The sequence below is a fragment of the Saccopteryx leptura genome, chromosome X (assembly GCF_036850995.1).
Source record: "Saccopteryx leptura isolate mSacLep1 chromosome X, mSacLep1_pri_phased_curated, whole genome shotgun sequence".
Classification (NCBI taxonomy): Eukaryota; Metazoa; Chordata; class Mammalia; order Chiroptera; family Emballonuridae; genus Saccopteryx; species Saccopteryx leptura.
This window is the reverse complement of record NC_089516.1, coordinates 73030400-73055488: the sequence shown is the minus strand read 5'-3', so window position 1 is coordinate 73055488 and position 25089 is coordinate 73030400. Positions and strand designations below refer to the sequence as shown.

Here is a 25089-nt window from a genome sequence, read left to right as displayed (position 1 = left end):
TTGTCAATTCTTTGTCAGCATTTAATTCATACAGAAATGTACAGAACATTCGGCAAAGTCCAATTAATAAACTAAATTATCCACCACCAAAAAAAAAGGAAAAGAAAGAAAAAGAAAAGATAAAGAGGTGAGGCAGTAACTTAATAATTTGTCATACTATGTGCACCAATTATTGGCAGTTTTGATGAAAATTAACCAAGGGATCAAGTCTCTACTTTTCAAATGTCATTGCAGGTTGTTTTAAATCTTGATCAATCCAGTTGTTAGAATGAGCTATACAGCAATGACTTTTGCAATGAATAAACAAATTTTGTGGTGATAAAAGAGAAATTTAATAACTTAGCCAAAGCACTTTTCACTGTTGAGCAGATATTTAAAAACATTACATTTTCAGCTATTTCCTATATCCCTACCTTAAGACAACATATGTATTTTCCTGCTAAACACACTCCATACTTCTTTATAGCTCTCAACAGTTTTCTTTTCAAAAGTATTAAGTCTTTCACTTATGAAAAGTTATATTCACAAGTAAAAAGTCTCTTCAGACTGCATCCAAAACTTGGTAAAGAAATGAGGTAATTGGTGACTAGAATTTTGACATATGAACATTCCTCTGCATCAGCATTACCAAGGAGATGTGGAACCATAGCTGTACACTGAATTTGGAGGGCTTACCTACCTCCCTGAAGTTCCTTTTTTTTTTTTTTTTTTTTTTTTGAAGTTCCTTTTTAAAAAAAAAAATTTTTTTTATTCATTTTAGAGAGGAGAAGGAGAGACAGAAGGAGAGAGAGAGAGGAGAGACAGAGAGAGAGAAGGGGGGAGGAGCTGGAAGCATCAACTCCCATATGTGCCTTGACCAGGCAAGCCCAGGGTTTCGAAACAGCGACCTCAGCATTTCCAGGTCGACGTTTTATCCACTGCGCCACCACAGGTCAGGCCTGAAGCTCCTTTTTAAGTATCCTTTCCTCCATCTTAAAAACAAACAAACATATTTTCCATTCTGACTTTTGTGTAAGTATTTATGGAATCAAATATCTGGACTATTACACTATCTACACATGAAGTATTTGAACCTAGAAAGTATTGCCTGACCTGTGGTGGCGCAGTGGCTAAAGCATTGATCTGGAAATGCTGAGGTCGCCGGTTCAAAACCCTGGGCTTGCCTGGTCAAGGCACATATGGGAGTTGATGCTTCCAGCTCCTCCCCCCTTCTCTCTCTCTGTGTCTCTCTCCTCTCTCTCTGTCTCTCTCTCGCCCTCTCTCCTCTCTAAAAATGAATAAATAAATAAAATAAATAAATGAACCTAGAAAGTATTTTAAGTTTAAGAGTTTGGATTTGAAGCTTTGGGTTCAATGTTTAAAATATTTAGTTTTAGTACCTGAAAGGGTTAAGGTAAATACCTATGTTCCTATAATTTTTAAAGGTATCTAGTTAATTCTTACAGCCTTCTAAACAAGGTAACATCATAGATTGGAAATTAATTGAACTTGATCTGAGTGGATCAAATAATCAATGATGTGTTTAAACCATTTTTTTAACTAAACCATTTTTACACTGTGAAATGGAGCTATCTTTATTTGTCTTCATGAATAGTGAACAAGTCAAAACTGTTGACTCCAAATTTTATATTCTTTTATTTATGACAGTCAACAATTATTATTGAACTGTTGCCATGAAAATTTTCAGTTAATTGAACATTTCTGTGTTCTTCTGTTCCTCTGGTCCCTTTGATCCCTCCTCTATCTCAATTCTGTTCCTCAGTTCTCATTATTCCTTGGATTCCTCAAATGAGTGAGAGGAAAAGAGGACAGAGGGAAAGGGATGATAGGATGGGATAAACCTGAAGGGAAGGGGGGAGGGTGCTGGAGAAAGGGGCTAGGGGAGTGTTGAGGGGAATAGGGGAGAGGGGGTGACCCTAGAATCTATGTAAACACAATTAAATAAAAAAATAATTGAACATTTCTAAAGAGAAATATTACTTAAGATGGTTTTTCTTAGGAGTAATACATCAGGTTTTGTCACTACTTTGACTTCATTGGATTAATCTAAGATTTGACTTTCTTCTTAGAAACATCACTTGTTGTGAAAGCCAATATTTTTAAATATGACGGAATATGGGCTTGCATTTACTCTTACTGGAAGACCTCCTTTAGCTCCAGTTATCAATGGCAATCCCATGTATCAGGTAAGAATAGCTTTACTTTTGTTCATCATAACTGGTCTTTTTTTTTCCTTCTTTTTTTTTTTTTTTTTTTTTTTTGTATTTTTCTGAAGCTGGAAACGGAGAGAGACAGTCAGAGAGACTCCCGCATGCGCCCGACCGGGATCCACCCGGCACGCCCACCAGGGGCGAGGCTCTGCCCACCAGGGGGCGATGCTCTGCCCCTCCGGGACGTCACTCTGTCTCGACCAGAGCCACTCTAGCACCTGGGGCAGAGGCCAAGGAGCCATCCCCAGCGCCCGGGCCATCTTTGCTCCAATGGAGCCTTGGCTGCGGGAGGGGAAGAGAAAGACAGATAGGAAGGAGGGGGGGTGGAGAAGCAAATGGGCGCCTCTCCTGTGTGCCCTGGCCGGGAATCGAACCCGGGTCCCCCCGCATGCCAGGCCGACGCTCTACCGCTGAGCCAACCGGCCAGGGCCTTTTTTTCCTTCTTAAATTTAGTATTAGCTTTTCTCTGAAAAAGTATGTGACATTTTATGATTGGTCACTTAGTTGGAAGGTTTTAGTTTTTTCACCAACATTGATTTATGTTTCTTATAATCCTTTTAAAATTGTTTGAGAGATATTTAACACTCTAGCTTAGGCCACGTAAAACCTGGCCTAAGGTTTTTTTGTGTTGATTTAGCTGCTTTTTCAGCCTCCTTTGATTGGCTTAAAAGCCTTAGTGTCGTGTCTTCCCCCCCCCCCCCCCCCCCCCCCCCCCCCCCCCCCCCGCTGAAGCTGGAAACGGGGAGAGACAGTCAGACAGACTCCCGCATGCGCCCGACCGGGATCCACCCGGCATGCCCACCAGGGGCACGCTCTGCCCACCAGGGGGCGATGCTCTGCCCCTCCGGGGCGTCGCTCTGCTGCGACCAGAGCCACTCTAGCTCCTGGGGCAGAGGCCAAGGAGCCATCCCCAGCGCCCGGGCCATCTTTGCTCCAATGGAGCCTCGGCTGCAGGAGGGGAAAGAGAGAGACAGAGAGGAAGGAGGGGGGGTGGAGAAGCAAATGGGAGCTTCTCCTATGTGCCCTGGCCGGGAATCAAACCGGGTCCCCCGCACGCCAGGCCGACGCTCTACCGCTGAGCCAACCGGCCAGGGCCAGTGTCGTGTCTTAAAGTTTATACTATCCACAGTTTCTTCTAATGAATGGTTTAAAAATATAACTTCAATGCATACTAAAGTTTCCTTATACTCATAGCTGCGAGTTCAACTGTCCAATATTTAAAAGTATGGTTTTAAGCAACAATGACTTCTACCTATAGGATTGGTATCCAGAAAGAAAAAGAGGGTATAGTTTAGATTTAGCATTTACTCATTTAAAATAACCTATTCAAGAAGTCTTATTGTCCTTGGCTGGTTGGCTCAGCGGTAGAGCATCAGCCTGCCATGTGGAAGTCCCGGGTTCAATTCCCAGGTTCAATACCCAGCCAGGCACACAGGAGAGGCGCCCATCTGCTTCTTCACCCTTCCTCCTCTCCTTTTTCTCTATCTCTTTCTTCCCATCCTGCAACCAAGGCTTCACTGGAGCAAAGTTGGCCTGGGTGCTTGAGGATGGCTTCATGGCCTCCACCTCAGGTGCTAGAATGGGTCCAATTGCAGCAAAGCAACAACCCAGAGGGACCGAGCATCACCCCCTGGTGGGCATGTCCTGTGGATCCCAGTCTGGCATATGCGGGAGTCTGTCTCTCTGCCTCTCCAGACCCTGCTTCTCACTTGGGGCGGGGGGGAGAAGTCTTATTTACATATGTATGTAAAAAGATCACTTAACTTTTCTTTGGAGTTTAAAAATGAGAAAATATTACTTCCTGCTTATATATTTTTTCCATCATGTCAAAGGGCACTGAGATTTTTTTAATGACCTTATTTAAATTAAAATTACTTTTTTTTACTAGATGGGAAGTTATCATCTGAACACCCCTAATGGAACACAGTATACAACTAATTGTTCACAAATAATGACTCATCCCAAAAGATACACCAGATGGAATCATTGTCCTCAATACTGGATACAACAAGTATGTATGAATTTTATCTGAAGATGTTTTCTCTTCTTTTCATATTTTGCAGGGTTTATTTTGGGGAGGGGACTTGGTCTTTCCATCTCAATGTACCCATTTTTTATGAACTTACTACATAAATTTTACATGGGTGGGGAAGACCTGTTCTTACTTTGAATTTCTCCTATGGGCCCATTAACCCAATTGTAGTCTTCTCCATGAGCATTTAAAGTTCTCAATAATTACTGAGTCTGAATATTTATCAAAAGAAAAATAAATATTTTATAAATTAAATAACAGAAAAGTATACATCAAAGAATGATTTCTTTCCAGATTGTGTTGGTGCAAGTTAATGCTGGGGAGACTCTCACCATCAAGTCTGATGATGGGAACATTCAGAATATTCAAGGTCAGTGAAAGTATAATTAAATATGTGCTGTTTGATAACAAATAGAGTGAATTCAAATATTAGTGTAATATTACTTTACTAATAATCCATTTCACTAATATTCTTTCTTGTTTGAGCCAGATGGAATGCTCTTAAATTTATACTTTCCTTGGCCTGACCAGGCAGTGGCGCAGTGGTTAGAGCGTTGGACCTGGGATGCAGAGGACCCAGGTTCGAGACCCTGAGGTTGCCAACTTGAGCGTGGGCTCATCTGGTTTGAGCAAAAGCCCACCAGCTTGAACCCAAGGTCGCTGGCTCCAATGGGGGGTTGTTCAGTCTGCTGAAGGCCTGCGGTCAGGGCACATATGAGAGAGCAATCAATGAACAGCTAAGGTGTTGCAACGCGCAATGAAAAACTAATGATCGATGCTTCTCGTCTCTCTTCGTTCCTGTCTGTCTGTCCCTGTCTGTCCCTCTCTCTGACTCTCTCTCTCTGTCTCTGTAAATAAATAAATAAATAAATAAATAAATAAATAAATAAATAAATAAATAAATAAATTTATACATTCCTCATAGAAAGATTGTATCAATAGAACAACCAGAACTCAACTTGGTGGTCTTATTAGTCATCTCCTTGTAAGGTATTTTTTAAAGATTTTATTTATTCATTTTAGAGGAGAGAGAGAGAGAAGGGGGGGAGCAGGAAGCATCAACTCCCATATGTGCCTTGACCAGGCAAGCCCAGGGTTTTGAACCGGCGACCCTCAGCATTCCAGGTTGACGCTTTATCCACTGCGCCAGCACAGGTCAGGCCTCCTTGTAAGGTATTTTTAAAAATTGAAGAACTAACTCAAGAATTTCATTTGAAAAAACCCAGATAGTAACAGCCACTGATAGTTTCAGAGTGTTCTATGAGAGATGACTTCTGAGGCCTTCAGATGGCTTATTCATTCAAAAAGTACTTCTTTACAGCTAGTGCTCGACTTACCACCACGATTGGTTTTGACAGACCAGTCATAACACAATTTGGTTGTAAGTTAAGTAGGTGATATGTACAGTACTGTGAAATGATGTTATAAAAATCTTTAAGTCATATTTTATCAATTTTCTTTCATTGTTATATATCATAATTTTCTTTGTTCATTTTATGCCATTTGTATCATCTCTACACCATTTTGTTTCTTATTTTTACATTTGTCAGGTTTAAGTAAAACACTGCATTACCAGTACAACTGGTTTAATATTTGCAAAGACAATTTCCTCTTGGTAGATATCTTGGGAGGGGTTTGATGAAAAATATCCAAGACACAAAACACAAATTGGTGTACCGAGTCTGGGATAACAGTTGAAATGGTGCACGTGGAGATGGTAGTGCCACCGGAAGCTGGTCTGCACTGTTGTATGCCCAGCTGGGTAATGCTTGCGCTGCCAGACACGGAGCAATCATGGCTAGCAATTGTGGTCGTAAAGTTGAATGGTTGTAAGTTGCATAGGTCATAATTCGATCAATATTTGTAGTATTTTACACTGTAGTAGACATTTAAGATAGAACAATGTATAAGAAGGGAGAAATTATTTATATATATATAATTTTATCCATATATTTGTACATACATGTATATATAGCAAATGCATAACATATATAATTTAGTAGTAATATAAAATTAACAATATTAATTTTATATAAGATTTACTATTAATTATTTCCAAGTGAGACAATTGTTTTTGTTTTATGCCAATTATTTTGTATCCTAAAAGGATTTTGAGCTATGTCTCAAAATGCCTTAAAATATTATAATTTACCCAATAGATGTGAGTTTATTTCTGGGCTCTCAATTCTATTCCATTGGTCTGTGTGTCTGTTTTTCTGTCAATGCCATGCTCTTTTGATTATTGTCACTTTGTAGCATAATTTTAAGTCAGAGAATGTGATACCTCCAACTTTGTTCTTTTTTATTTCTTCAGGATTGCTTTGGCTATTTGAGGTTTTGAGGGTAGTAAAGGGTAAAGGGGGTCAAATATATGGTGACAAAAGAATTTTTGACTTTGGGTGGTAGGCACAAAATGCAATATATACAGATAATGTATCATAGAATTGTAAACATGGAAACTATATAATCTTATTAACCAATGTCACCCAATAAATTTAATTAAACTTATCATTTAGTGATAGATTCCATGTGATTACAATATAAAGTTTATCATGGACTCATATTTATTATTTTCCCGATTAATAAAAGTAAATTAGCATTCTAGACTTGAAAGCCCATATATTTTTAGAACTAAGCACTAACTATAATAATTTCAGATAAACAAAAGAATTATGATATGTGTCTCCATCCTGTGTTGGATTTTTATTTCCTATGCAATTGTATGTTTAAGGTGTAAGAGTACTAGAATAAATGCTAGGTACTGTATTAATGGCATTGGGGTTCTAAACTGTTTCACTTTAATATGTATTATTGGTGAAAAAGCCTTAAAATGAAAATTGATTTGTTTTATTATGTAAGATTACTATAAGAAATATATTTTAGCCTGACCAGGCAGTGGCACAGTGGATAGAGCGTCAGCTGAGGACCCAGAAACCCTGAGGTCACCGACCTGAGTGCGGGCTCACTAGCTTGAGCACAGAGTTGAGCATGGGATCATTGACATGACCCCCATGGTCACTGGCTTGAGCCCAAGGTTGCTAGCTTGAGCAAGGGGTCACTCAGTCTGCTGTAGCCCCCCAGTCAAGGCACATATGAGGAAGCAATCAATGAACAACTAAGAAGCTGCAATGAAGAATTGATGCTATTTTATGGTACAGAGTAAAAGTCTTATCACTCAATGTATAAATATTTCAGGTGAAAAAGAACAGGTAAGTAAAGTACAATTATACTGGATGACTGCTAGTTAATTTCTATTGGCAGTAAAATATGCCAACATTTTTATAATATCGATTTTACCCAGTTCTCATTATATGCCCTGGTTATTTTTCGTCAGTCATGATGAATCTGCATTGATTCAGCTGCATCATTACCTATTCTCCTTTCAAGTAAGCAACATAACACTTTACAAATGGCTGCCTGTTAAAGTTTGGAACTGGTTTTCACTGTGCAAAATGAAATGGACTTGGCTTAAAGTTATTAAATAATGCATTAATAATAATTTTCTTTTAGGACCCGCTGATGTACCTCTGATGTCACCAAGTGGTACTTTGCCACCAATTCATCTTCCCCCTGGCTATATGTCTCAGGTATACTAGTGTGGTTTTACTTGGTGCTTACCACTAAGTCATTGTTTAATAATTTTCATTATGTTAATATATGATAGGACTCTATTTATTTATTTACTTTATTATCATCATTAATAAAAAGCAATCACAGTGATGTTTAACCAAACCTCCCTTAGATTGCCTTCAAGATTGTATTGCTAAGTGTGAAAAGCAAAGTACAGAATAGTACAGATAATACTGCCTCTGTTAATAAAAAGGAGGGAAAATAAGAACCCACATTATGATTTGCTTGTAAAAGCAAAATAAATTCTGGAAGGATTCGTAAGAAACTAATAACAGTAGCTATCTACTGAGAAACATAGAACAAAAAAAGGTTAAGAGGGAAACATTCCATGTACATTTTTATACCTTGTGGTTTTGAACCATGTCAATATATTATCTATTATCAGAAACTACCTTTCTGAGGCCCTGGCCAGGTAGCTCAGTTGTTCAGAGCATTGTCCCGATATGCCAAAGTTTGGGTTCAATCTCCGGTCAGGGCACACATAAGAATAAACCAAAGACTACAAAAATAAGTAGAATAACAAATATCTATCTATCTCTCTTTCTCTCTCTCTCTCTCTCTCTCTCCCTCTCTCAAGTCAATAAATATAAATATTTTTTTAAATTACCTTTTTGAGCCTGACCAGTGGTGGTGCAGTGAATAAAGTATTGACCCAGAACACTGCCTTCACTGTTTCAAAGCCCCGAGGTCAACAGTTCTGAATGTGGGCTCGTCAGCGTGGGTTCACCGGCTTGAACCTGGGAATCATCCACAGGATCCCAAAGCTCACCATCTTGAGCTCAGAGGTCTCTGGCATAAAAAGCCCAAGGTCAATGGCTTGAACAGGAGTCACTGGCTCAGCCAGTCAAGGCACATATGAGATGTAATCAACGCACAACTGAAGTGAAAGCAACTACAAGTTGATACTTCTCACCCTCTCTTTTCCTTCCTGTCTCTCTCTCACTTTCTAAAAAAAAAAAATTACCTTTTTGAAAGCTACATGTGGGGAGGAAAGAATTACCTTGTCTCCTGCTTGACATAGTTTCACTTGCTTATTGATTTTTGATCCTTTAGGTTTTCTAACTCGAAAGAAAAGGATTTAAATCTAAAACTTAGGAAAAATGCTAGTTTTATTGGTTCTGATATGATTCTGTATTTCATTTTAGGTGGTGGAGGAAAATGGAATTCACAAAATTATCATTGTGCCCCAGACAATTGACTATAACATCGCCATACCTGCTCCTATACCACAAATACCACACTTCATTGCACCATCCATTGCTATGTATCAACAAGCCCCTCAGCTGATGTATCCTCCAACTCAAGGAGAATTTCTACCACCTTACATCCAAGAGCCTGTGCCACAGCAGCTGCCGCCACCACCTCCACCACTACCACCAACGTTTATATACCACGAGCAGTATGGTAGTATCTAATTTTCTTAACCAAGATATATTTTCTATTTGTTAAAATTAAAAGCTTTCAGCGGCCCTGGCCAGTTGGCTCAGCAGTAGAGTGTCGGCCCGGCATGTGGAAGTCCTGGGTTCAATTCCCAGCCAGCGCACATAGGAGAAGCACCCGTCTGCTTCTCCACCCCTTCCCCCTCTCCTTTCTCTCTCTCTCTCTCTCTCTCTCTCTCCCCTCCCCCCCCCCACTCCTGCAGCTATGGCTCAAATGGTTCAAGCAGTTTGGCCCCAGGTACTGAGGATGGCTCCATGGCCTCACCTCAGGCACTAAAATAACTCGGTTGCTGAGCAACAGAGCAGTGGCCCCAGATAGGTAGAGCATCACCCTGTAGGGGGCTTGCTGGGTAGATCTTGGTTGGGGCACATGTAGGAGTCTGTCTCTGCTCCCTGCCTCCTGCCTCTCACTTAATTAAAAAAAACAGCTTTAGCAATTATAAAAATGATAAAAGTAGAGGTAGTAACATTTCTCTGAATGATTGCATTTTATGCATGTTTATTAGGATTAATGAAAATAAGAGCTGCTTTATGTCTTAGGCAAAATGTTCATAAACAGAATTTTATATAAATATTTATTTGTTTGTTTGTTTGTTTATTGTGTTTACATAGATTCTACTGTCTCCCTGAATGCATCCCCCCCCCCCCCGTATTCCCCTCAACATCTCCCTTGCACCCTCTCAGCACCTCCCTTCCCCCTTCCCTTCAGGTTTAATTCTGTTCCTCAATTCACATTGTTCCTTGGATTTCTCAAATGAGTGAGGTCATATGATTTTTTTTCTCTGCCTGACTTATTTCACTTAACATAATAGTTTCCAGGTCCATCCATGTTGTTGCAAAAGGTAATATTTCCTTCTCTTTCATGACTCCATAGTATTCCATTGTATATATGTACCACTGCTTTTTAATCCACTTCTCCACTGACGGACACTTGGGCTGTTTCCAGATCTTCGCTTAGCTAACATAAACATGGGTGTGCATTTTTTTTTTCAGTCAGTGATATGGTGTTCTTGGGATATATTCCTAAAAGTGGGATAGCTGGGTCAAAAGGCAGTTTGATTTTTAGTTTTTGAGGAATCTCCATACTGTTTTCCACAGTGACTGCACCAGTCTGCATTCCCACCAGCAATGCAGGAGGGTTCCCCTTTCTCCACATCCTCACCAGCACTTATCATGTGTTGTTTGGTTAATGAGCGCTATTCTGATTGGTGTGAGGTGGTATCTCATTGTGGTTTTAATTTGCATTTCTCTAATGATTACTGATGTTAAACATTTATGCATCTGTCTATTGACCATCTGTATGTCCTCTTTGGAGAAGTATCTATTCATTTCTTATGCCTATTTGTTGATTGGATTGTTTGTCTTCCTGGTGCTGAGTTTTACAAGTTCTTTATAAATTTTGGCTATTAACCCCTTATCAGACATATTATCAAATATCTTCTCACATTGTGTGATTTGTCTTTTTAATCTGTTCATATTGTCTTTAGCTGTACAAAAGCTTTTTAGTTTGATATAGTCCATTTGTTTATCCAGCCTTTTATTTCACTTTCCCATGGAGATAAATCAGCAAATATATTGCTGCAAGAGATGTCGGAGAGCTTACTGCCTATGTTTTCTTCTAAGATGCTTATGGTTTCATGACTTACATTTAAGTCTTTTATCCATTTTGAGTTTATTTTTGTGAATGGTGTAAGTTGGTGGTCTAGTTTCATTTTTTTTCCCCCAGGTAGCTGTCCAATTATTCAAACACCATTTGTTAAAGAGACTGTCTTTACTCCATTGAATGCTCTTTCCTCCTTTGTCAAATATCAATTGTCCATAAAGGTGTGAGTTTATTTCTGGGTTCTCTGTTCTGCTCCATCGATCGATATGCCTGTTCTTACACAGTACTAAGCTGTTTTGAGTACAATGGCCTTGTAGTATAACTTGATATCAGGAAGTGTAATACCTCCCACTTTATTCTTCTTTTTAAAGATTGCTGAGGCTATTCGTGTTCTTTTTTGGTTCCATATAAATTTTTGGAAAACGTGTTCTATGTCTTTGAAAACTGTCATTGGTATTTTAATTGGTATTGCATTGAATTTATAAATTGCTTTGGGTAATATAGACATTTTAATGATGTTTATTCTTCCTAACCATGAGCTTCCACTTGTTTGTATCTCCCTTGATTTATTTTTTCAATGTTTTATAATTTTCCAAGTACAAGTCCTTAACCTCCTCAGTTAAATTGACTCCTAGGCACTTTATTTTTTTGTTGTTGCAGTAGTGAAGGGGATTGTTTCCTTAATTTTTTTTCTGAGAGTTCATTGTTGGTGTATAAAAATGCCTCTGATTTCTGTGTATTAATTTTATATCCTGCCACCTTGATGAATTCATTAATCAAGTCTAGTAGTTTTCTGACTGCGACTTTAGGGGTTTCTATATACAGTATCATACCATCTGCAAATAATGTTAGTTTTACTTCTTCTTTTCCAATTTGGATGCCTTTTATTTCTTCTTGTCTAATTGCTGTGGCTAGGACTTCCAGGACTATGTTGAATAAAAGTAGTGAAAGGGGGCACCCCTGCCTTATTCCTGATCTTAAGGGGATTGCTTTTAATTTTTGCCCATTAATTATGGTGTTGGCTGTGGGCTTGTCATAGATGGCTTTTATCATGTTGAGGTATGTTCCCTGTATTCCCACTTTGCTGAGAGTTTTGAACATAAATGGGTGCTGGATTTTATCAAGTGCTTTTTCTTCATCTATTGAAATTATCATGTGGTTTTTCTTCTTCCTTTTGGTTATATGATGAATCACATTGATTGATTTAAGAATATTGCACCATCCTTGCCTTCCCAGAATAAATCTCACTTGCTCATGATACATGATTTTTTTTCATGTATTGCTGGGTCCAGTTTGCTAACATTTTGTTGAGAATTTTAGCATCTAAATTCATCAGGGATATTAGCCTATAATTTTCTTTCTTTGTGTTGTCTTTGCCTGGTTTTGGAATCAGAATTATGCTCAACTCACAAAAGGAGCTTGGAAGTCTTCCTTCCTCTTGAATTTTTTGAAATAGCTTGAGAAGAATAGGAGTTAGTTCTTCTTTGAATGTTTGGTAGAATTCACCAATGAAGCCATCTGGCCCAGGGCTTTCGTTTTTTGGGAGTTTTTTGATAACTATTTCGATCTCATTTGTTGTAATCTGTCTGATTTGGTTTTCTGATTCTTCCAGATTGATTTTTGGAAGATTATATGTTTCAAGGAATTTGTCCATTTCACCTAGGTTGTTAAATTTTTTGCATACAGTTCTTCATAGTATTTTCATACAATATTTTGTATTTCTGTTGTGTCCATTGTAATTTCTCCACTCTCATTTCTAATTTTATTTATTTGAGTCCTCTCTCTTTTTTTCTTGGTGAGTCTGGTTAAAGGTTCATCATCTGTTTACCCTTTCAGAGAACCAGCTCCTTGTTTCATTGATACTCTGTATTGTTTCTTTAGTCTCTATGTCATTTATTTCTACTCTAATCTTTATTATTTTCTTCCTTCTACTAGCTTTGGGCTTTATTTGCTGTTCTTTTTCTAGCTGTTTTAGATGTAGGGTTAGGTTGTTTATTTGTGCTTTTTCTAGCCTCTTTTTTTTTTCTTTTTTTTTCTTTTTTTCATTTTTCCAAAGCTGGAAATGGGAAGACAGTCAGACAGACTCCCACATGCGCCTGACCGGGATCCATCCAGCATGCCCACCAGGGGGCGATGCTCTGACCCTCTGGGGCGTCGCTCCGTTGCATCCAGAGCCACTCTAGTGCCTGAGGCAGAGGCCACAGAGCCATCCCCAGCACCCGGGCCAACTTTGCTCCAATGGAGCCCTGGCTGCGGGATGGAAGAGAGAAATGCCCCTTAGCATTTCTTGCAGCATTGGTTTGGTTGTAATGAATTTCTTGAGTTTTTTTTTGTCTGGGAAGCTTTTTATTTCTCCTTCAATTTTAAATAATAGCCTTGCTGGATAAAGAAGTCTTGGTTGTAGGCTCTTGTTCTGCATTACTTTGAATATTTCTTGCCATTCCCTTCTGGCCTCAAGTGTTTCTGTTGAGAAGTTGACTGTCATCCTTATGGGTGTTCCTTTATAGGTGATAGCCTTTTCTTTCTCTAGCAGCTTTTAATATTTTCTCTATCTCTTAGCTTTGATATTTTAATTATGATATATCTTGGTGTGGATTTCTTTGGGTTTCTCTTTAATAGAATTCTCTGTGCTTTTTGAACTTGTGTGACTTTTTCCTGCATCAATTTAGGGAAGTTTTCTGGTATGATTTGATTGAACAAGGTCTTTATCCCTTGTTCTTTCTCTTCTTCTTCAGGAACTCCTATGATGTGTATATTGTTTCTCTTTAGGTTGTCACACAGCTCTCTTAGACTTTCCTCAGATTTTTTAAATTCTGTTTTCTTTTTGCTGCTCCACTTTTGTATTTTCATTTATCTTGTCTTCTAAATTGCTGATTCGATCCTCTGTTTATCCAACCTGCTTGTAATTGCTTCTAGTGTAGTCTTCATTTTTGATATTATATTTGTCATTTCTGACTGGTTCTTCTTTATTATTTCAGTGTTCTTTTTGATGCTTATTATCTCTTTATTTATGTGCTCACTGTGCTGATCCACTGTTCTAAGATCTTTCAGCATTCTAATACTCATTATTTTAAACTCTGCATCCAGTAATTTGATTATTTTCATCTCAGTTCATTTTCTGGAGGTTTCTCTTGTTGGATCACTTGGATTGCACTTCTCTGTCTTCTCATTTTGTCTGTGTTGCCCTGGACTTCTCTGGCCATGGCCTGGTGCAGTCAGTGGGGGTCACTGCCTATGACTGGTTTTTATCCACCTTTTGGGAGCTACAGGTTATCCAGATCTACTGGCTGCCTCTGCTGGGTCCAGGTGCCATTGTAAATATCAGCTGTACTCCTAAGCTTGCTTTTATCTTCTCTTGGCCTGGGAGAAGTTTCTTTAAAAGTTTAAGTTCCCCTAAAATATGCTTTCTGTTGCCTCTTATTGCTGGCTACTTGTTGGGCTCAGTACTATAAAAGTCAGTGTTTAGGTACAGTAGCACTCAGTAGTGTGTAGTCTCAGGGGTCCAGTGGGTGTGGCTCCTGTGCTCCCATTGTGTGGTCTGTCTACCAGGCCACTGTTGCTGTTGTTGCCCAAGGCTTTTGGGTTCAGGTGCTGCTGGCGTCAGGCTGCCTCTGTGACCGCCACTGCCCTGTTCAAGCTCGCGCCTGACCACGCATCCATTTGCACTGCTTTCTTGGCCTCCCCAGCATCCGCTGCCCCTGAGAGCCAGTGTGCCCATGGGCACCCCTGCTTATGGGCTTGGGCATCTGCCTTTGCCCTCTCCCCCATGGGTGGGGCTGCACATGCCTGCTCAGACCACTCCCGGGGCTGCCTTGTCTCTAGAGGTCTGTGCATTGATTCAGACTTCGGTAGCCACAGAGGAGCTGTACACACCCACTTGGATCACCACCGAGGGAGCACCCCAGCACAGGAAGGTTTGCGTGCCAGCTTGCATCACCGCTGAGAGTGCGCCCTACCTCAGGCAGGTTTGTACGCCAGCCTGTATCCCAGCCGTACCCGCACGTACCCCGTCCTTTGACACTCGGGCCTTTGCCCCAACAAAGGGCATTCCTGCTTAGTGAGCCAGTGAGCCCAGACTTCTCCCAGGGGCACCAGCGCTTCCTGATACTGTGATCCGGCCTGCGCATGATCATTCGAAATTCCGCAATCACACCCCACTGCCTCTGGATTGTCTGCCCCAGACGAGTACTCAGCAGTGCAGTGGGTGGTGTCACTTAGACCTCTGCACTCCCTATTTGTGTCCCTAACATGGCGCCTGGCTCTCAGTGCCTTTGTTCTAGCTAGGGTAGGGGATCCTCCAGTTGACAGGGCACTTTCTTTTCTTTGCTGTTGATGCTGTTCCTAGGAAAAATGTTCACTTTAAATTTGAGGATTGACTCGGCCCAGGGGTTAGGGTGTCCTCCTGGAGCTCCAGGAAAGTGGCTGTGAGTGAGACTCTCCATTCAGTTCCTTTAATACAGAGCCTGGGTCTGAGAGGCCTGCCTCCTCTCAAATCATGTCAAGGCTTTTTTCTTGGCCAAATATAGTCCGTAAGCCCCTTCCAGGCTCCAGGGCTTTAGGCTGGGATTCTGTTTTGGGGGATAAGGACCTACAACTAGCTGGATAGCCCTTCTTGTAGCGAAATTCCCTCCCGGGCGCAGATCACTCCCAGGAGCAGGGTAGCCTTTTCCGAGTCTCCGTCTTTCCTTCCAGTCTCAGTGTGGGTTCTTTGGTGGTCCTTGGCTGTAGAATCCTCTTATAGATTAGTCCAAAGTTTGTTTTTCATAATGAGTGTTCTCAGATTTAAGTTGTAATCCACGTTGGTTCTGGGAAGTAGGAGTCGTAGCATCTTCCTACTCTGTGGCCATCTTGGATTCCTTCTTCTTTTTTATTTATTTATTTATTTATTTATTTATTTCTGAAGCTAGAAACTGGGAGACAGTCAGACAGACTCCTGCATGCGCCCGACCGGGATCCACCTGGCACGCCCACCAGGGGTCAACGCTCTGCCCACCAGCGGGCGATGCTCTGCCCCTCCGGGGTGTTGCTCTGCCGCGACAAGAGCCACTCTAGCGCCTGGGGCAGAGGCCAAGGAGCCATCCCCAGCACCTGGGCCATCTTTGCTCCAGTGGAGCCTAGGCTGCGGGAGGGGAAGAGAGAGACAGAGAGGAAGGAGAGGAGGAGGGGTGGAGAAACAAATGGGCGCTTCTCTTGTGTGCCCTGGCCAGGAATTGAACCCGGACCTCTACACGCCAGGCTGACGCTCTACCACTGAGCCCAACCAGCCAGGGCTCCTTCTTCTATTTAAATATTTTGTACTTTATATAGCTTGTGATTTGTGATATATATTTTTCCTGAATAAGTCTATAAACTAATATTGTGTAATCAAAAATATGTGGGGTTTTTTTGTTTTAGCATGTTTTTATTTTATTATTTCATTTATTTTTAATGTTTTTTAGTTTTCAATTACAGTTGACATTCAATATATTAGTTTTAGAAGTACAGCATAATGATTTTGCATTTATCCAACTTATGAAGTAATCCCCTCAATAAGTTTTGAACCCACCAGACACCATAGATAGTTATTACATTATTGATTATATTTCCTAAGCCATACCTAACATTTCAGTGACTATTTTGTAACTGCCAATTTTTACTTCTTAATCTGTTCATTTTCACCCAGCCTCTCTCCCCCTCCCATTTGCAACCATCAGTTTATCCTCTGTATCATGTTTATTTCTGGTTTTTGTTTGTTTTGTTCTTTTTTGTTTTGTTTTGTTTTGTTTTGTTTTGCTCTTTTGAGTCCACAAATAAGTGAAATCATATGGTATTTGTCTTTCTCAACATTTCACTTAGCATGACACCCTCTAGGTTTATCCATGTTATTGCCAACCTATTCTGCATCTAAGTTCATTGGGCATCCTTCTAACCAGTCTTTTGAACTCTATATCCAGTAGATTGCTTGCCTCTATTTTGTTTAGTTCTTTTTCTGGAGTACTGTTCTGTCCTTTCTCTGGAGATATGTTTCCTTGTTTCCTCACTTTGGCTGCCCTGTTTGTTTCTATGTATTGGATAGATCTGCTACATTTCCAGTCTGCAGAGTGTCCTTATGTAGTAGTTATCCTGCAGGGCCCAGTGGTAAAGTTTCCCCAATCTCTTCAGCTGGTTGTTCCAGGGCTGTCTTGTGTGAGTTGTGTGTGCTTACCTGTTGTAGCTGAGCCTTGGTTACTGTTGACACATTAGTGGATCGGTTTGCCCCTTAGGCTGAATGGCTTTGAGGACAGGCTATAACTACAGCACACAAGTTGTTGTATGGGGGCTGACCCTACAGAGCATGTATGTCATTTGTGGCACCAATTGGATTGTGTTCTGGAATGTTCTGAATCCAGCTAATAGGTGCATTGGTTTTGGGGCCTCTTGTGTTGTACTCCAGTGAAGGCCAGGGTAGCTACTGCCTTTGCTGGACTTGGAACCACCTGAAAGTGGTCATGCTGCAAACTAAGGCTAGCTGCCACTAGTGCCAGGCTTGGGGACACTTAGCATGAGGTACAGGGCACACCGAGGCCAACTGCTGTTTGTTTTAGGTTTGTGGACCTTTGAGAAATTTGAGGAAAGTCTGAAGCCTGGGCTCACGTTGGCAGTTTATGAGGATTAAGAGGTTTGGGCCAAGTATGAGAATCAGGTGGGGTGGTGTCTCAGAGACCCACCAGGGAGGGATGTGAGTGGTGTTATCCAGGTTGATGAAGATGCTGATTTGGTGCAGGCTGTAAAGTGGTGGGGTGGAGGTCTCAACAAAGGAACAATGGCATTAGCCAGTCTTAGAGAGATCTGCCACTCCAGTTCTCTTCCTGAAGTCAGGCAATTCAGGCCTTGCCTGTATGTCCCTGGTGATTTTTGAGTTCCAGTCCCTTCTCTGGAGCTTACAGGTAGTGTTTGAATGAGTGAGTTCCTCCTTGTCCCCTTTAAGAGAATTCTAGTGTTTACAGCAGCCTTGTGTCTCACTCAGAAAGAATCTGCTGATTTTCACAGCGAGCTGTTGTGGGGTCTCCTCCTCTCAGCACTAATGCTCTGGGCTGGGGACTCCAGCATAAGCCTAGGACCCCTCAATCTTTGGTAGGGACCTCCACAGCCAAGATATTCCTCATGATTCTTAACTGCCATGTGTGGCAGTGGGACTATCCCATTTCGCTTCTCCACCCTGCTTACCAGTTTCAAGATGGCTTCTTTATATCCTCAGTTATAGTAGTTCCATTCCAGTAGTCTTCAAGATAGTACTCAAAGCCCTGGCCAGTTGGCTCAGCGGTAGAGCGTCGGCCTGGCGTGCGGGGGACCCGGGTTCGATTCCCGGCCAGGGCACATAGGAGAAGCACCCATTTGCTTCTCCACCCCCCCTCCTTCCTCTCTGTCTCTCTCTTCCCCTCCCGCAGCAAGGCTCCATTGGAGCAAGGATGGCCCGGGTGCTGAGGATGGCTCCTTGGCCTCTGCCCCAGGTGCTAGAGTGGCTCTGGTTGCGGCAGAGCGACGCCCCGGAGGGGCAGAGCGTCACCCCTGGTGGGCGTGCCGGGTGGATCCTGGTCAGGCGCATGCGGGAGTCTGTCTGACTGTCTCTCCCCGTTTCCAGCTTCAGAAAAAATACAAAAAAATAAAAAAGATAGTACTCAAAGATGGTTTTTGTATAATTTAGTTGTAATGTTGATGTGGTCATGGGAAGGGGCATAAGTAGCATGTTCCTACTCCATCATCTTAACTGGAAGTCTCAAGAGACACTTTTTTAAAATTTTAAATTAAATGTAATGGGGTGTCATTGATCAATAAGAGTACATAGGTTGCAGGTGAACATCACTATAGCATTTGAACTGTTGATTGTGTTATGTGCCCATCACCCAAAGTCAACTCATTTTCCATCACCATATATTTGTCCTTCTTTACTCCCCTTTCCCTGTCCCCATCCACCTGATGAACACTTCAGTTTTGTTTACGTCCATGAGTCTCAGTTTATATCCCACCTATGTATGAAATTATAATTCTTAACTTTTCCTGATTTACTTATTTCACTCAGAGTAATGTTCTCAAGGTCCATTCATGTTGTCATAATTGGCAATATGTCATTATTTCTAATGGATGAGTAGTATTCCATTGTATATATGTACCACTTCTTCTTTATCCAGTCTTCTATTTAGGGAAACTTTGGCTGTTTGCACGTCTTGGCCACTGTGAATAATGCTGCAATAAACATGGGGGTCCATGTGTCTTTATGTACCAGTGTTTTTTAGTTTTTTGGGTAGATACCCAGTAGAGATTGCTGGGTCATATGGTAGCTCTATTCCTAATATTTTGAGGAACCAGCAAACATTCTTCCATAATGGCTGTACCAGTTTACATTTCCACCAGCAATAAATAAAGGTTGCTTTTTCTCCACAGCCTCTCCAACACTTGTTATTACCTGTCTTGTTGATAACAACCAATCTAACAACTGTCAGGTGGTATCTCATGGTAGTTTGATTTGTATTTCTCTAATAGCTAGTGAAGATGAGCATCTTTTCATATATCTGTTGACCATTTGTGTTTCTTCGTGGGAGAAGTGCCTGTTCAGGTCTTCTCCTCATTTTTTTAATTAGATTTTTTGCTTATTTGTTGCTGAGCATTGTGAGTTCTTTATATATTTTGGACATTAAGCCTTTATTCAGAGCTGTTGTTTGTACATATCATCTCCCACGTAGTTGTCTTTTTGTTTTGTTGTCGGTTTCTTTCGCTGTGCAGAAACTTTTTAGTTTGATATAGTCCCATTCATTTATTGTTGCCTTTACTTTCCTTGCCTTTAGGTAAAATTCATAAATTGTTCTCTATGGCCAAGGTCCATAAGTTTAGTACCTATATTTTCTTCAATGCAATTTATTGTTTCAGGTCTTATATTCAAGTCTTTGATCTATTTTGAATTAATTTTTGTGCATAGGGACAGGTGGTAGCCAATTTTCATTCTTTTGCATGTGACTTTTCAATATTCCCAGCACCATTTATTGAAGAGGCTTTCTTTTCTCTACTGTGTGTTTTTGGCTCCTCGGTTAAAGATTGTTTTCAGAAATATGTGGTTTTATTTCTGGGCTATTGATTCTGTTCCATTAGTCTGTATGTCTGTTTTTTTTGCCAATACCATGCTATTTTGATTATCATGGCCCTGTGGTATAACTAGAAGCCAGGTAGTGTGATACCTTCAGTTTCAATCCTTTTTCTCAGGATTGCTTTTGCTATTTGGGGTCTTTATGTTTCCATACAAATCTGGTATTTTTTTTGTTCTATTTCTGTAAAAAAATGACATTGGGATTGCCTGACCAAGCAGTGGTGCAGTGGATAGTGTTGGCCTGGAAAACCAAAGACCCAAGTTCAAAACTCCAAGGTTGTCACCTTTAACATGGCCTCATGGCACTTGAGTGTACACTCACCAGCTTGACTGTAGGGTCACCGGCTTGAGTGTGGGATCATAGACATGACTCCATGGTTGCTGGCTTGAGCCCCTAGGTCACTGGTTTGAGCAGGGATCACTCACTCTGCTGGAGCCCCCAGATAAGCCCATGTGAGAAAGCAATGAATGAACAACTAGGGTGCCACAATAAAGAATTGATGCTTCTCATCTCTCTCCCTTTCTACCTGTTTGTCCCTATCTGTTCCTCTCTGTCTCTTTCACTAAGTACAAAAAAAAAATAAAGCAAAAATGACAAAATAAAAACATTATAAAATTAAAAATAAAAGAGCAGAAAACAAGAAATAAAAGAAAAAGAAAAAATAATAATCAAAAACAAAACAACAAAAACCTTAAAAATAACAAGAAATATAAGAAAGAAAATGATTCCCTCCTAAAAACCAAGTGACCAGAAAAGAAGTACTTCCAAAAGGTTTTTCTCTTTTTCCAGTAGGTGGGCCTGGGCTACAATTATTTTCTCTGTAAAATTTCAGGCTGACCTCTGCTGAAAAGCTGCTATGGGGATGATGGAGGTGGGACTGCAGTCACAATGATGGGTGGGGCATACTGTGAGGTTTACAATGTTAGCAATGGTGATCTCAAGCCTCTGGGTGCTCCTCTCAGCATCTCAACAGACCAGAGGACCAGACAAAGAGCATCTTGTTCTTCTGGGGAAAGAGTGGTCCTGTATAACTAGCTGTGTAGTATGTCTCTTCTACTCTCCATATTATGTGAGGGGAGGGAGGCAGGATCTCAGAGGCTGGGTTTCTGTACTTAGAAATTTTTATGTCTCTGACCCCAGTGCAGGCTGCCCACAGAACATGGGAACACTAGCAGTAACCCCATATTCTGTAGCCACTTTAGTTCAGTATCTCTCCAAATCCCGAATCTTTGCTTCTCCTGACAGAAGACCTAACCACTCCAGTTTTCTCCCTCTCAAATTGAGTCAGAAAATGTTGGATGATACCTATTTTTTTCTAATTTTACTATGTACCTGTATTAATATTCTACCATCTCTGTATTTGTTTGTTTCTTTTGAAATTGATCATAAGTCTATGGCTTGACTTTGTTCAGCTTTGCTTGGTGATGGGAAGATAACACTGAGATTGGTCTCAGTCACTCATGGTAAATTCTGAGCTACTAGGGAAAGGCACCACTATACTGTGACTCTTAGTTGAAGCTTCAAGGAGACCACAAGGGTTGCAATTTTCTGGATAGGTGGTATGAGCCAAAATCCTTATGTACAATTCTAGGAGGAGTGTTCTTCATTCTCCCTCTCATTTCTTAACTGTCATACGTGGGTGTGGGACTAGCCTGTTTTATACCTCTGCCTCTCCTACCAGTCTCCATGTGGTTTATCTTTATATCCTTAGTTATAGGAGTTCTCTTTAGCTAGTCTTCAGGTTGTGGTTCTCAATGTTGATTGTTTTATATATAACTTAGTTGTAATTTTGGTAAGGTAATGGGAGAGGTGAGCACAGTGTTTAACATTTTTGTCACCTGACCAGAAGTCTTAAAAGAATGTGGGGTTTTGGGGTTTTTTTTTTGTTTTTTGTATTTTTCTGAAGCTGGAAACGGGGAGGCAGTCAGACTGACTCCTGCATGCGCCCAACCGGGATCCACCTGGCATGCCCATCAGGGGGCGACGCTCTGCCCATCCGGGGCGTCACTCTGTTGTGACCAGAGCCACTCTAGCGCCTGAGGCAGAGGCCATGGAGCCATCCCCAGGGCCCGGGCCATCTCTGCTCCAATGGAGCCTTGGCTCCAGGAGGGGAAGAGAGAGACAGAGAGGAAGGAGAGGGAGAGGGGTGGAGAAGCAGATGGGCGCTTCTCCTGTGTGCCCTGGCCGGGAATCGAACCCGGGACTTCCACATGCCAGGCCGATGCTCCACCACTGAGCAAACCGGCCAGGGCAAAGAATGTTTTGATCATTAATGCCTACAGTGTGAATATAAAGGATCTGAGGGATCAACATTACAACCATCTTAGGACATTAAAATCTGAAAGTAGACTTATTCCCTAGGAAAACACTGCCTATATTTGCTCATGTTTTTCTTTCTGTACATATGAATTCATTATAAAAATACACACACATGTCTAATATCTATATTAAAGCAAAGTAGGAAAAAATTTAAAGTAAAACATGGTTTTTTAGTGCTTTTTGTTGGTTTAAAAAGATTTAAAAGATCTTCATGTATGTAATTATTATAATTATTAAACAGCATTTCATTGTCTCCTTTAGAAACCTATTCCCACGGAAGAGCAAATTATAACCAACTTGATGAAAGGGCTGCAAAAATGGAAGAATATATGAAGAAAAATATGAGAGAACATCAAGTTGATGGACATAGGAATAGCTATATGCTTAACAATACCTCTTTGCTTGTAAGCAAAACTAATGATTTTTCTAGTATTCCTGGTACTCCAAGTACTTACACTGTGGACTATACTCTAAGCACCTACACTGTTGATAATACTTCAAGCATTTACACTGTGAACAATGCTCCAAGCACCTATACTGTTGACAATACTTTGAGCACCTACACTGTGGACAATGCTCTGAGTACCTACACTGTGGACAACAGTCAACACACCTACACTATTGACAGTACTTCAAGAACCTACACTGTGGACAATGTTCCAAGAACCTACACTGTTGACAATACTTTGAGCGCCTACACTATGGACAATGCTCTGAGTACCTATACTGTTGACAATACTTCAAGAACTTACACTGTGGACAATACTCCGAAAACCTACACAGTTAACAATACTTTGAGCACGAGCACCTACACTGTGAACAATGCTTCATGCACCTACGCTGTGGACAATACTCCGAGTACCTACACTGTGAACAATGCTCCAAGTACCTATACTGTGAATAATAATGTGAACATTCACACTGCTGACAATACTCACAGTACTTACACTGTTGATAACCCTCCAAGCATTTATTTTGCTGACAATACTCCCAGGAATTCTACTGACCATGTTCCTAGTACTTCCACCACAGATAATGCTCTACATTCTTCTACTATTGATAGAATCTCCATCCCTTCCAGCATGAATTATGCCCCCCAAACTTCCACCTTTGACAGTACTCCCAGATCATCACCTATTGTCAATATTACAAGATCTTCCATTTCTGACAGTGCTCCCAACACAACCATCTCTGACAATTCTCCCAGCATGGCTGCCACTGATGGAGCTCTCACTACTTCCAGTACTGCCAGCATGTCCAACACTGCTAGTGCTCATGTTGAAATTAATCATACAAAAAAACGGAGTGCTATGAGAAGCAGAGATATCAAGCAGAAACTAGGTGGAAAACAAAACAAGAGCCCATCATCAAATGCATCAGAAAAAGGTAAAGTCAGGAGATTGCTTTTGTTGCCAATGAATAAGCATTTAATATTTACAAATCTCAGGATATTTTAAACATGTAGTTGCCATGTTCTGTGTCCATTTCCCTTTGTCTTCTTTGTACCCCATCCTTAAATCTTAATGAGAACACAATTAAGATGCCTTTTCAAATCATGAAGAAATTTCAGTCTTTATGCAAAATGTGTCTGGTAACTCATGTGCACAACACATAGTTTTTTCTAGTTGTCTTCAGTGAAACATTGCAAATTACTCTACAGTCCTAACAAGTTCACATAATTTTATTTAAATTGGGGACTTCTTCATCTTTTGTTTGAGTTTGTTTAATAGTATATACTTTAAATCATTTTTCTTTTTCATTTTTTAAAATTTATTGAGGTGACACTGGTTAACATAATTATATGTCTCAGGTGTCCATTTCTACAAATCATCTCTGTTTTTAGTGAAAGAGGAAAAGAGGGACAGACAGACAGACAGGAAGGGAGAGAGATGAGCAGCATCAACTTCTACTGTCTCTTTAGTTGTTCATTGATTGCTTTCTCATGTGTGCCTTGACTGGGGTGCTCCAGCTGAGCCAGTGACCTTGGGCTCAAGCTAACAACCTTGGGCTTCAAGCCAGTGACCACTGAGCTCAAGCTAGCAACCACGGGGTCAAGTCTATGATCCCATGCTCAAGCCAGCGACCCCGTGCTCAAACTAGCCATCTCGGGGTTTCAAACCTGGGTCCTCAGCGTCCCAAGCCAACGCTCTATCAACTGGACCCCTGCCTGGTCAGGCTTTACAATACATCTTTTTATGCCATATTGTGTGTTCAGAACCCCAAGTCAAGTCTTCGTCCATTACTATTTGTCTACCATATAATCTCGACCTCTCCCCCCTAGATAATCATCATACTGTTTTTTATGTCCACGATTGTTTCTTTTATTTTTTTCTGCCCTTTTTGTTCAATCCCTATACCCCCTCACCCAGTCCCACCCCAACAGCTGTGAGACTGGTCCCTATGTATGAATCTGTCTTTAGTTTCTTTATTAGTTCATTTTGTTTAGATTTTATGTATATGTTAAGTCATGAGATACTTGTCTTTCTCTGACTGGCTGATTTCACTGAGCATATTGCTGTCCAGGTCCATCCATGCTATTGCAAAAGGTAAGAATTCCTTCTTTATTATAGCTGCATAGAATTCCATTGTGTAAATGTACCACAGCTTTTTTATGCACTCCTCTACTGATGGACACTTGAGCTATTTCCACATCTTGGCTACTGTAAATAATGCTGCAATGAACATAGGGGTGCATATACTCTTTCAAATTGGTGTTTTGGGATACTTAGAATATTTTCCCACAACTGGGATTGTTAGG

General features: G+C 40.7%; 1 protein-coding gene across 1 annotated transcript in view; it reads left to right on the top strand.

Annotated features, from left to right (window-relative positions):
• Positions 1-25089, top strand: part of LOC136385574 (fibronectin type III domain containing protein 3C1-like) — an 87063-nt gene that overhangs the window by 17323 nt on the left and 44651 nt on the right. Inside the window, exons 3-8 of the mRNA XM_066356639.1 lie at positions 2070-2186; positions 4099-4221; positions 4537-4612; positions 7753-7829; positions 9018-9276; positions 22593-23717. Of these exons, the coding sequence (XP_066212736.1) occupies positions 2106-2186; positions 4099-4221; positions 4537-4612; positions 7753-7829; positions 9018-9276; positions 22593-23717 (1741 nt within the window). The 5' untranslated portion in view covers positions 2070-2105. The remainder of the gene's footprint in view (positions 1-2069; positions 2187-4098; positions 4222-4536; positions 4613-7752; positions 7830-9017; positions 9277-22592; positions 23718-25089) is intronic.